Below are 12,764 nucleotides of genomic sequence, written 5' to 3'. Positions count from 1 at the left end.
TCCATGTGTAAGCTTTGTGAAGGTAAAGAATGATGGTACTTATACTCCTGGTTAAAGTTGTTTTTGACTTTTCGGATAGTTCGTTGGTTAAGTCCCAATTGAAAAATATGTATTCCTTTTACCCATGAATTTTATTGATGTAAAGTACGCTTAGTAAATAATTAAAGATAAACAATATGCAATATGCTTTTCTCAGCACTATTTACAATAGCAATGTATTAAGAACTCATCTAATGGCCTGTATAAATTATAGGCAGTGTATCCATAGGCTGGACTACTATGTGACCGCTGAATGTGGCAAAGATAATTGATACACATTAACATGCAAAGCTGTACTTTAGTAGATCATTAAATGAGGGGAAAAAATTGTTTTGATGATACAAACAGATAAGCAGACAGACAATGGTTTTGTTATAGCCAAAAAGATGTGCAAAATATAAAACTAGTTTTCTTGTTTCTTAAAAAAGAAGTCTCTGATTTCTACAGGAAAAGGTATATAAAAATTCCAACAAAGGTTTATTATCAATGAAGTAATCCAGGAGAACAGCAAGAATATGAATCTTGTTGTAGAGACAAAAAGAATTTCTATTTACTTTTAAGAGGCTTCATTGATTTATTTGAGAGGGAGAAATCAGGCACACAAGCGGCAGGGAGGGGCAGGGGGACAAGCAGAAACCCCGTGGAGCAGGGAGCCTGATGACGTAGGACTTGATCGCAGGACCCCCGAGGTTCATGACTTGAGCCAAAGGCAGATGCCTAACTGAGTCACCCAGGTGCCCCTCTTTCTATTTAAAAAAATTTGATGGGCCAGGATTGGTATTTTCTGACAACCTTTATTTAGCCTCTTCAGAAGTAAGGGGAATATTTTTATGTGTATTGTAGATTTTATTATGCATAATTAAATATATACATACGATTTTGTTATGTATGGCTTTATAACGTGTAATAAGTAAATGATTAATAATTTGTTTTAGTTATTAAATCCTTATGAAAATAAAAAATACAAATGATACTGCCATAGCTTATAGAATTTTTGTTTCCCTCTTCTGAAAAAAAAGTAGCAAATATAAATTTTCATTGCTATTTCAAAAGTATTAGTTTACTTTACAAAAGTTTTCTTTAAAAGTACTGAACTTTCCTGTTGTCTTGGTGGCTGTTTGTTGAGCATCAGACTCTTGATTTTGGCTCTGGTCATGATCTTAGGATTGTGGGGTTGAGCCCCCTGTCGGGCTCCATGTTCAATGGGGAGGCTGCTTGAGATTGTCTCCCTCTCCGTCTGCCCTTCACCACATTCATGCATTCTCTCTTTCTCAAAGAAATAGATAAATCTAATATATCTTTAAATAGATATATTAAATATAGTATATATATTAATAGATAAAAAATCTAATATATCTTTAAGTAGATATATTAAATATAGTATACATATTAATAGATAAAAAAAACTATTGAACTCTCCAAATGTATTTATTCTTCAGTCCATGTATTTCCCAAACAGAACCTGAACACAGGATATGTAGCAGACATAGTCTACTCAGGATCTTTTTCATTCTTAAAAAGACTTCATGTTGCCCCGTATGAGCAAGATGAGAAATCTTATGCATTTAGTTTTTAATGCTTTCATTTTTAAGTAATCTCTTTACCAACGTGGGGCTCGACGTTTAAGGACACATGCTCTACTGACTGAGCCAGCCAGGCAATCTTAAGATGAGAGATTTTATTTTATTTTGTAAATGTTAAAAGATGTATTTATTTTAAAAGGAGAGAGAAGGTCATGGGAGAGGGAAGGGACAGAGGGAGAGAGAGGAACCCAAGCAAACTCCACCCTGAGCATGGAGCCTAATGTGGGGCTCCATCTTACGACCTTGAGATCATCCTGAGCCAAAACCAAAAGTTGGACACTCAATCAACTGAGCCACCCGGGTGCCCCTAAGGTGAGAAATTTTAAATGGAAGTATTAGGACTTAATCTCACGTGAAGCTTTTCCTTGGAACGTCCTGTCAAAGGAAAACATTTCTGAAGATCGGAAATTGTAAAAGATTACCTTTACCTGCCCTTTTGACATTTCGATAATATTAAATACTAATATTGGTAATTGGAAATACTTGATTTCTATGAATCTAAACATTTTCTATTAATTAAAATGCTTAATAAAATGAGCTTCCCCACCGCCCCCCCCCGCCCCCGAAAAATAAAATGAGCTGTCCCCGTTTATTTGAATCCTGAGTTTCTTTTGGCTTAAACTTCCTTGTAAACCGAAGTAAGAATTACTTAAAAATATCCTTTTGTTATTTTAGTCTCTTTTACCCGTAATGCTTTCAACTACTGAAAATTATTTTAGTTCTTGAACAGTGTAATTCCAAGCATATGACTAGAAGTGCAACAGACCTGTTGAATATGTCATTATTTCATTTAAGGCACCGTAGAGTGTATGATGCCCCACTAGTTATGTACCAAGAAGAAATTTTTAAAAATCATGCCAGCTATAGTTTTAAGACATGTTGAATTAGAAATTGGATTCCAGTGTCAGAGATATTAAAAGGTGACAAAAATGAGCATCTTAGAATCATTGAAATAGAGTATTCTTGCTCATCCTTAAACGTAGCTGCAAAGTAGGCATAATTGGATAATTTTACCTAATTGTAGTGGGTCTTTGTAAGTTGTATTAATAGTTATAATAATACTTGTGCTAGGAACTAGTATTCTAAACACTTTGCATGGATCCTCGCTTAAGGATCACGACAAGAGGTCTTGTGAGATAACTACCTTTTATTTTATTTATTATTACTATTGTTTGGTAACCTCTATAACCAACAGGGGGCTCGAACCCCTGGCTCCCGAGATCGAGTCACATGCTCTTCAGAGTGAGCCAGACAGGTGACCCGAGATAACTATTTTTATGCTCATTTTGTGGATGAGGAAATTGCGATAATTATAAGTGATAACAATTATGTGACAGAGTGCAAATAGGAATCATACTCAGCTTGAGCTGCCTCCTGAGGTCATGCTCTTCCTAAACAGATAGGCTGCTCTTTCAATAGAGTGGTGAATAATCACTAATAAATACTGTACTTTCTTTAAACGAATAATAATTCTTTGTTTTGGAGTCATGAGAAAAACATGGCTCCTTAAATTATATGAATTAATTTCGTGTTTTGAAATAGTACAGTGTAATTTCCTGACAATTCCTTTCACTTTCATAGGTCTGCTCTCCACTTGGCCTGTGTCCATGGTTATGTAAATATGGTGAAACTCCTGGTAGACCAGAAATGCCAGGTCAACCTCTGTGATGAAGAAAACAGGACAGCTCTAATGAAGGTGCGTGGTCACAGCTATGTCTGCCTGAGATGGATTGGATTGAAGTAGTTGGAATGAACATTTTTTTTTTCTTTTACCTAGAGTATCTAGATTAACCACTACTTTTCAGAAACTAGGATCACTGAAATGTGTAACACAGGCTCATTCTATGAGGTTTTTCTACCTAGGAAAAAAAACAAATAGATATCCTAATGTTCCATTTTAGGTATTAAGCCTGAATCATTTATAAGAGAAGGAGAAATCTGCTGTAACTACATATTAAATAACAATCAAATGTTTCCAATGCTATGTTAATACTTAACACTCATCTTAAAAATTGACTTTTGTGACAAGACTTTTGCATTTAAACATAACTCATTGGTGAAACTTGTGGCATGTTTCGTTCAAATTCCCAGAATTTACATTCTGTTTCTTGGTGTAATGCTTACAGGCTATAGAGTACGATGAAGTGGAATGTGCAAGATTTTTGCTGGAACATGGTGCTGATCCAAATATTATGGACAACGAGGGCAACACTGCTCTCCATTATGCGACCTTAATGGAAAACCTCCCAATGGCAGAGAAGCTGCTGTTACACAAAGCAGATATAGAGGCCAAAAACAAGGTACACATCAACTTTTTTTTTTTTTTTTTTTTACAAAGTATTTGACGTTCTAAATATATATATATATTCAAAAAGTTTTTTAATATATATGTATATGTATATATATATGTAGATAGGCACATATATATGAACACATGGACACGGAATTTTATACATCAGGTCCTGTCATCATGGAAACAACTCCAAAACCAAGCCAGGGGGAGGGAAAGAGAAAAGTAATGCATATAGAAAGGCAACTTTCTGTCTGCTAGCCACCCTTCCACCCCAGAAAGAAAATCTTCCCATTAGTGCCTGAGAGTAGATGGTGCTCTCAGAGCCCAGAAAGGATTGAAGGCCTAGAGGGGAGTGTGGTGATGATGGAGGCCGAATGCTGTGCGGGGGCTTAGGAGATGAATGCTTCTGGGGATAAGTAGGAGACCATGACCCAGAGAGTAGCTTGGGTGAGTGTAAATGAGAGGAGAAAGCAGCAAGTTGTAATAGGCCGTGGGCGCTCTAGGCCCTAAGGTTCAGAAGATGAGAGCAAGGGGATCAGGTCATGACATCCTACAGGGGGTATCTACTTGTGCTGGTAGCCACTCTGCCAGCCATGTGCCACGGTGAGGTCTCCCATTCTGGAGAGTAGCTCCTGCTCAGCCTGTGTAGTTCCTCAGTGGGGTGGTAGGTGTCTATGGGGAGCTGGTGATGACCACACTCGCCAGTCTCCCTGTGCTTTCTTTGACGTGCATTACCTTCAGTGGCTGCCCTTGCAGAAACACTGTTGCGTGCCATAGATAGAGTCGATTTTTCATATTTGGAAGTTCAAGCATTTCCTGAATGAAAATATTTTGAAATAATTGTCTAAGCTTCTGCTTTAAATAACAATACTTTTTATTTTTGAAGATTTTATTTATTTGAGAGAGAGCATGAGAGAGAGCACACATGAGTAGGGAGGAAAGGCAGAGGTAGGGGAAGAAGAGGCCTTCCCACTGAGCCAGGTAGCCTGATGCATGGGGCTTGATGTCAGGAGTGGGATCATGACCATAACCAGAGGGAGATGCTTGACCCACTGAGCCACCCAGGCTCACCATAATAATCCATTCTCCCTCCCTCCCTCCCTCCCTCCCTCCCTCCCTTCCTTCCTTCCTTCCTTTTTTTAAAAATATTTCTTTCTTTTCCTTTCTTTTCTCTTCTCTTCTCTTCTCTTCTCTTCTCTTCTCTTCTCTTCTCTTCTCTTTCTTTTCTTTTCTTTCTTTTCTTTTCTTTTCTTTTCTTTTCTCTTTTCTTTTCTTTTCTTTTCTTTTCTTTTCTTTTCTTTTCTTTTCTTTTCTTTTCTTTTCTTTTCTTCTTTTTTTCTTTCCAGCTCACATTCCAGGGTTTATTTATTTATTTTATCCTTTTTTTCTTTTTAAAATTTTTTTTAGTTGGAGTTCAGTTTGCCAACGTACAGCACAGCACTCAGTGCTTGTCCTGTCAAGTGCCCCACCCCTTGGTGCCCGTCACCCGTTCACCACAACCCCCCACCCACCTCCCTTTCCACCACCCCTTGTTTGGTTCCCAGAGTTAGGAGTCTCTCATGTTCTGTCGCCCTCACTGATATTTCCCACTCGTTTTCTCTGCTTTCCCCTTTATTTCCCTTTCACTTTTTTATATTCCCCAAATGAATGAGACCATATAATGTGTGTCCTTCTCTGATTGACTTACTTCACTCAGCATAATACCCTCCAGTTCCATCCATGTTGAAGCAGATGGTGGGTATTTTTTGTTTCTAATTGCTGAGTAATCCATGGTATATGTACGCAATGGAATATTATTCAGCCATGAGATTTTATTTATCATAGAGGAAGTGAGCAAGCATGTGCAAGCAGGGGGTGGTGTGGGTGCAGAGGGAAAGAAAGAGGGTGAGAATCTGAAGTAGACTTTGCGCTGAGCCTGGCTGAGGGCTGGATCTTATGACTCTGATCATCACCTGAGTTTAGACCAAGAGTCAGATGCTGAACGGACTGAGCCACTCAGTTGCCCCTAAAGAATGGTACCTCTGAAGAAGCATTAGAGAATGCAGCTTTCTTTTATGTATTTATGGCAAATATTTATGAGAACACAGAATGTGTTCTGAAGCTTTATTTTCAAAAGTTTTTTCTGACCCAGTTTGTTTTATTATTTAGTGTCAACAGAGGAAAGCAAAATTTGCGTTGGAAACACGCTTTGTCTTAAAACACAAAACAAATGTGTTTTACAGTATCAAATCTTGCTGCCGTTGAGAAGTTCCTTTTTGATCAAAAAGCGATTTATTAACAGGGTCGGAGTTATCTTTTATCAGCCTTGACTTAAGAGGGACAAAAGAGGGGAAAAGGAGAAAGGAGTCAGAAATATGCCGAGCAATTTGGAAAATCGGCAAATGAGGGGAAATAACTAGAAGAGGTTTTTTTTTTTATTGTGTTTGTCTTTCTTCAGTTTTTATGTTTAGGCAAGGTGTCTTCAATTTGCAGGGATAATAATTTTTACTTTAGGAACCAGTGAGTATGTTGTAAACTTATCTAGAGATGAATCCTAGGAGGGCTCTGAGGAAATCAGATTGGCAGTGAACAGATGGTTGATTATGTGGGCAAGAAGAGGGTCACCTGGGCGGCTCAGCGATTGAGCATATGCCTTCAGCTCAGGGCATGATCCCGTGGTCCCAGGATCGAGTCCCACATCAGGCTACTGGAGTGGAGCCCGCTTTTCCCTCTGCCTGTGTCTCTGCCTCTCTCTCTCTCTCTCTCTCTCTCAGTCTCTCATGAATGAGTAAATAAAAATATTTATTAAAAAAGTGGCCAAGAAGAGGAAAGAACAAATAATCAACTGACATAGTATCGTATTTGGCAGCAATAGCCACTTAGACAAAACTCTAAACTCTGCTTGCAAATCTAGAATGTCTTGATGGGAAGTGAGGAGTGTGTAAATAATGGAATCAAGTTGCATTTTTGAGTTTACTGTTCCTTGTTATAACCTCTAGCCATGGAAATTGAATGCAGGTTTGATAAATGACTCATTTCTGTTTTTGGCGGAATCCTCAAGTGATAGGGAGAATTGGCCACATAGGTGAAAGAGGAGACTGACATGGTTGTATACTGCACTGGTTCTCAGCTAGAATTGTGCTGGTGAATCACAGTCAACTAGGGAACTTTAAAAGAATATACAAGCCAAAACTGTCCCGTGAAGCTTTCGACGGAGTAAATCCAATAACATGTGTACACAGAGATTTGGAAATAGTTTTTTGAGATTCTGATACAACTCTTGGCTAAGAACTACTGAAGAACTACATATACAAATTTAGAGATGTAAAAATATTAAATCTCTGCAAGAGCTGACGTTTGATATTGGCTACTTCCTTCCATCCTGAGACTGTGGGATCATGACCTGAGCTCATGAGCTGAAGGCAGATGCTTGACCAACTGAGCCACCCACACTCCCTGAGAAAGCAGTATTTTAAAAAGAAGGAGCAGCTGGTGAAACCATGGAGGGTTGAGAACAATGGGGCTAATTTTATTTACTTTCTATGTTACATGTTTAAGTTACAGGATGGTTTAGAATTTTTACGATTCATTATCCAAATATGTAATTTTGTAAATTATAAATTTGTTTGCACTTTCACAGGATGGCTTCACACCGCTTTTACTTGCTGCAAATGAGAACAAAGAGGACATGGCGACAATTTTAATGGAAGAAGGAGCAAATGTCAATGCAGTTGACAACGCTAAAAGGTAAAGTTTTTTTTTGTATGTGTGAATCTTAGTATTTGGTCAAGAGTGGTAACAATTTCTGAAGGCAGAAAGTTTAACTTAATAAGAAGAGTATTAACTTACAGGTATAGTGAAAAATGTCAGCATGTGATCGATTCGGTAGAAGACAATTATTCTGACAGGACAACGTGAAGAACATTGTATAGTATAATTCAGGATCCTTTGTAATATAGATTGATGTCATTTGCAATAGTTTTTTTGCTGTATGATTTTACAGTAGCTAAAAGTGTTTCTTGTCAAAATTGTTAGTTTTTTAGCTCAGAGCATGATGCCAGAGTCCGGGAATTGAGCCCCACATCGGGCTCCCAGCAGGGAGCCTGCTTCTCCCTCTGCCTATGTCTCTGCCTTTCTTTCTGTGTCTCTCCTGAATAAGGAAATATAATTGATAAAAAAAAAAATTTAAAGAGTCCAAGCAGAAACCTCTGAAATGGTCTCCAAGCCTTCATTTGGTAGGGTAAACCAAAAACAACCCTGCATCCTAGGAGAGATGCAGAGGGATAGTGCTAGGAGAGCTAGGCAGTGGGATAGTGCTAAAGGATGAAAAGCTGGTGAGCTCTATCACATTTCTGCTTGATTCACTAGTCTGGCCCATTCAGAGACTGGATAGATTGTGGCAAATATCTGTAGTTACTGTCACCTTAAACAAAGAGTCGTTCCGCAGTTATTGTGCGCCTCTTATTGCTTCCAGAACAGATTAATAAGACGTCAGGTACATGGTATGTCACCACTGATACGGCAAATGCATTCTTTTCTATTCCGCTAGTGAATCAGAAATAGTTCATATTCATAGAGTATAGACAAAGTGTCCATTCATTTCATTTGCCTCGGTGTTTTATTAACTCATGAAGCTAGGCCATTTGAACATCCCCAGAATATCTCATTGGGCCTATCATACTGACACCATGCTAATTTGACATGAGGAGCAGTAAGAGGCTATAACGCTTTGGGCCCTTGGTAAGACCACATGAATTGACATATCCGTGAAGTTTTGAGGCATCTAGTGGGCATGCCAGGATATTCTCGCAGGAGTGAAATAAAAACTGCCACATTTTGAATACCTTTTCACAAAGACAGAAACTGGGAGACCTCTTTGGGTTCTGGAGGTAGCATATTTTACACCACTAATTCTCAATGTGTTGGGGGTGGGGTGGTGGGAGAATAATTCTCCTCGGGGAGCATTTGGCAGTGTCTGGAGACCTGTTTTTTGACATGTCAAAAGCTGTACATACTTATGTATCGAATTCGGTGAGTTTGTGCATAAGTGTAGACCTCTGTGAAATCATCACTGCCTTAAAGCCATAGTCCTACCCATCACCTCCCAAAGTTTCTTCCTGCTCTTATTAATTAGTTAATTAATTAATTGGTAAGAACACTTGACACAAGATCTACCCTCTTAGCAAATTTTAAGTATGCAATGCAGTATTATTAGCTATAGACACTGCTAACAATAGATTTGTCCGGAGACATTTTCGAGCCTCACAACTGAGGACGTTGCTGGCATCTAGTGGGTCGATGTCAGGAGTGCTGGTAAACATACCCAAGAGAGGCCTCCACAACAACCCACCATGTCCATGGTACAAGGTTGGGAAACCTTGTCCTACACTGAGTACTCCTTTCATCCATACACCTTGGTGAAACTAAAGAATGCAAGACTTCAGTGGTCTCAGAGCAGATGAATTGTGCAGCAGGTGCAGGCTGTGCTTAGGAGTCCCCACTGCTTTGGTCACAGGATCCAGTAGACCCTATGCTATTCATGGTGTCAGTGGTTGGGAAAAGTTGTACCGTGGATCTTAGGGCAAGCCCCTGTTGGAGAATCAGAGCGCAGGCCCTTGGGGTTTTCTGATCTTGAGTCCCCATCAGAAGCTTGCCTGTAGAGGAGTCCTATGGGAGACAGAAATGACTTGGTTTTAGTATTCCTTCTGTGCTAAGTCATTGGCTGGACAGCCTAGCAGAGACCCAAGGCCCTGGTGTGAGTGCTACGATGGATATGAAAATGTAGCAGCTGTGTCTACATTTTGAGCTACAGTTCAACTGTGCTCTCTATGGTAGATCCTCTAGAAGACTAATCCGAAGAGTGCAACTCCCTGGCCTCTATATTAGTCTGGGTCCAATCAGAAGATGGATATGACATAGTATTTTAAACCGTGGAAGTAAATATAAAGAATTACTAAATGATGATGAGATAGTAATGAAAAGATGGGACAGAGAAGTCTGAAGACAGTACCACAGAAGAGCTAACTTGGGAGGGGGGTCCAAAGTTGCTAAAGAAGGTGTGATTGCAGCACGATGGATGGCAGAGAAGTTTGAGTCCTGTATGTCTGACTTCCTCTGTGCATCCAATTACCAGCCTCAACTCATTTGTGTCCCAGAGGGTTGTTCCTGTTTGCCTGGAGATTGAGCAACTGGCCCTGGCCCATGTTCTGGTTTGCTTCCCTTCTTCTTCTTCATCTTCTTTCATCTTCATCTTCGTCTTCTTTGTGTTCTCCTTCTCCTCCTCCTTTCCTTCTTCTTCTCTTCTTCCTATCCCCTACTTTATTCTCCCTTGTCCCCCCCCCAACCCCCCTTGACCAGCATCAGAAGTACTCTTTCCAGCTGTGCACTCCAGAGCATGCAGTCCTGGCCCCAGCCAGTGACCTGCCTATAATGGATACCATGCACCCAGCAAATGCTCTTGACACCCTACTCACTCTGTGCATCCAGTCCTTAGTCTTAACTCTGCTGTATCCCTAAGGGGTTTGTTGCATCCTTCTGCATGTGCATATGATACACTGGAGGCCTTGCACTGCTCTGCTGGTCCGTGGGCTCATTGTGTCCTGACACTCTCTATACATCCATTTATCAGACAGGACTCCCTGCACTCCTGAAGGATAGTTCCTGTTCGCATGATGAGTAGCATGGACTAGCTTTGGCCAGGCAACTCTGACTGTAGTTCAGACATCTCCTTCAATGAGATCTGAATCCCAGCCTTGGGATTTACCCATTCGGGTAATCTTTCTTGGGTAATCTTGCACCTTAGTATTTGGATTTCTTTTCTCATCTTTATAGTTGATCTACTGTTACAGTTCATCATTTTTTTATATTAAACGTTCCCTGTTCAAATTACTAAGTGGTTTGTCTCCTGTCTGGACCCTCACTGATACACTATCCCTTCTTTTTGGAATGTGCTTCTCTCCCTCTCACTGGCTAACCCCTTTTCATTCTTTAATTTTAGCTTTGATACTGCTTCTTCCTGTGCATCCATCCCTGACTCACTACCCTTATTTTTACATGACTCCATAGGCCCTTTGAGCTCACCTGAGATGTGGCATTAAACTCGCCTCTACTCCGTGAACACCGCAATGTCATGTTTGTTGTTCCCTCACTGACTCCCACAATGCCAGAATACAGGTTTTCAGTACACGTTTCTGATTTAACTTTGGGTCCCTTTGAGGTGGTTCTCCCAGGTCAGGGATCTCCAGTAGACTATGGCCCAGGTCATCCTCAACACACTGGAGCCCTCAAATTCTCATCATGGTTTAATTACGACATAGTTTCAGTTTTCCTCAGTAGATAGAGTGGACTGCAAGGGGAGAGATGTCCAAAAGAATAAATAACCAGTTATGAAAAACTGTTGGTTGTTTCTTTTAAATTTTTATTTATTTATGATAGTCACACACACACACACAGAGAGAGAGAGAGAGAGAGAGAGAGAGAGGCAGAGACATAGGCAGAGGAAGAAGCAGGCTCCATGCACCGGGAGCCCGACGTGGGATTTGATCCCAGGTCTCCAGGATTGCACCCTGGGCCAAAGGCAGGCGCTAAACCGCTGCGCCACCCAGGGATCCCCGTTGGTTGTTTTTTAAAGATTTTTATATTTTTGAGTGTGAGAGGACACAAATGGGGGTGGAGACAGAGGAAGGGGGAGAAGTAGACTCCCTGCTGAGCAGAGAACTCGAGGCAGGGCAACCCCAAGGCCCCTGAGTCCTGACCTGAGCTAAAGAAGCCTTATTTAAAAAAAAAAAAAAAAAAAAAAAAAAAACCTTATTTTTTTTATTTTTTATTTTATTTATGATAGTCACAGAGAGAGAGAGGGAGGCAGAGACATAGGCAGAGGGAGAAGCAGGCTCCATGCACCAGGAGCCCGATGTGGGATTCGATCCCGGGTCTCCAGGATCACGCCCTGGGCCAAAGGCAGACGCCAAACCGCTGCGCCACCCAGGGATCCCAGAAGCCTTATTTTTTTTAAGATTTTATTCATTCATTCATGAAAGACACAGAGGAGAGAGAGAGGCAGAGACACAGGCAGAGAGAGAAGCAGGCTCCATGCAGGGAGCCTGATGTGGAACTCGATCCCAGGACTCCAGGATCTCGCCCTGTGCCAAAGGCAGGCACTAAACCACTGAGCCACCGAGGGATTCCCTTAACGAAGCCTTTTAATGGACTGAGCCACCCAGGTGCCCCAATGGAAAGTGTGTGGTGAATTTCTTGGCAACTCTTAAAAGGAGAAGACATTCATGACAGCCCTGAAGTAGAATTGGAAAACCTGAGCTAAGGGATTTGGTAAAGCATTTATATCTCAGTTGTTTTTCGTCATAAAACCTATATTACCCTAACACTTTGTTATTTTCATTAGTATAACTACCAGATGAGTATGCGGCAATGTTGAACCAGGACATATATGAGACTCAGATGGGGATGGGAGTTCTAATCAGGAACTTTCTAGAGGATGTCTGTTCTAGATCCAAAATTGTTTTCCACAGAAGTCTGGGAATTGGAAATCTTAGGTTTCAGGTGATTGTGAGAAAGTCTTTGGGGGATCCACATAGCATTTGACCAAGGAACAAAGAAGCTCAGAGTTGGACTACCATATACTCTTTGAGTATCTCTGATCTATAGAAAAACACTACAGTCAACCAAATTCTTTAACGTACCTGGAGTCCTGGTGTGGAGTTCCTATCTCCTTATAGCCTGGTAATGCCGTTGCCTCTCATCGCAGGTTGCATTAGGAAATGTCAGTCTTCTCTTCAGTTGTCACTACAGAGAGCCTCTACTGGTCTCATAAGTCACCCTGGGGGATTCTAAGGGGACAAAAGATAATTTTCTAG

The 12,764-nt window shown here is 40.6% G+C and overlaps 1 protein-coding gene across 10 annotated transcripts in view; it reads left to right on the top strand.

The window, feature by feature from the left end:
• Nucleotides 1-12,764, top strand: part of LOC140615870 (ankyrin repeat domain-containing protein 26-like) — a 185,417-nt gene that overhangs the window by 60,330 nt on the left and 112,323 nt on the right. For all 10 annotated transcript variants that reach the window (XR_012016381.1, XM_072795925.1, XM_072795926.1 and 7 more), the window contains 3 exons: nucleotides 3,204-3,318; nucleotides 3,749-3,922; nucleotides 7,535-7,641. Coding sequence is in view for 9 of the 10 variants with exons in the window: in XM_072795925.1 (XP_072652026.1) it covers nucleotides 3,204-3,318; nucleotides 3,749-3,922; nucleotides 7,535-7,641 (396 nt within the window). In the remaining variant the exon portion in view is untranslated. The remainder of the gene's footprint in view (nucleotides 1-3,203; nucleotides 3,319-3,748; nucleotides 3,923-7,534; nucleotides 7,642-12,764) is intronic.

Source organism: Canis lupus, chromosome 24, assembly GCF_048164855.1.
Source record: "Canis lupus baileyi chromosome 24, mCanLup2.hap1, whole genome shotgun sequence".
NCBI classification, from domain to species: Eukaryota; Metazoa; Chordata; class Mammalia; order Carnivora; family Canidae; genus Canis; species Canis lupus.
Note: the sequence above shows the minus strand (reverse complement) of the source record. Positions and strands in the feature narration are given on the sequence as shown.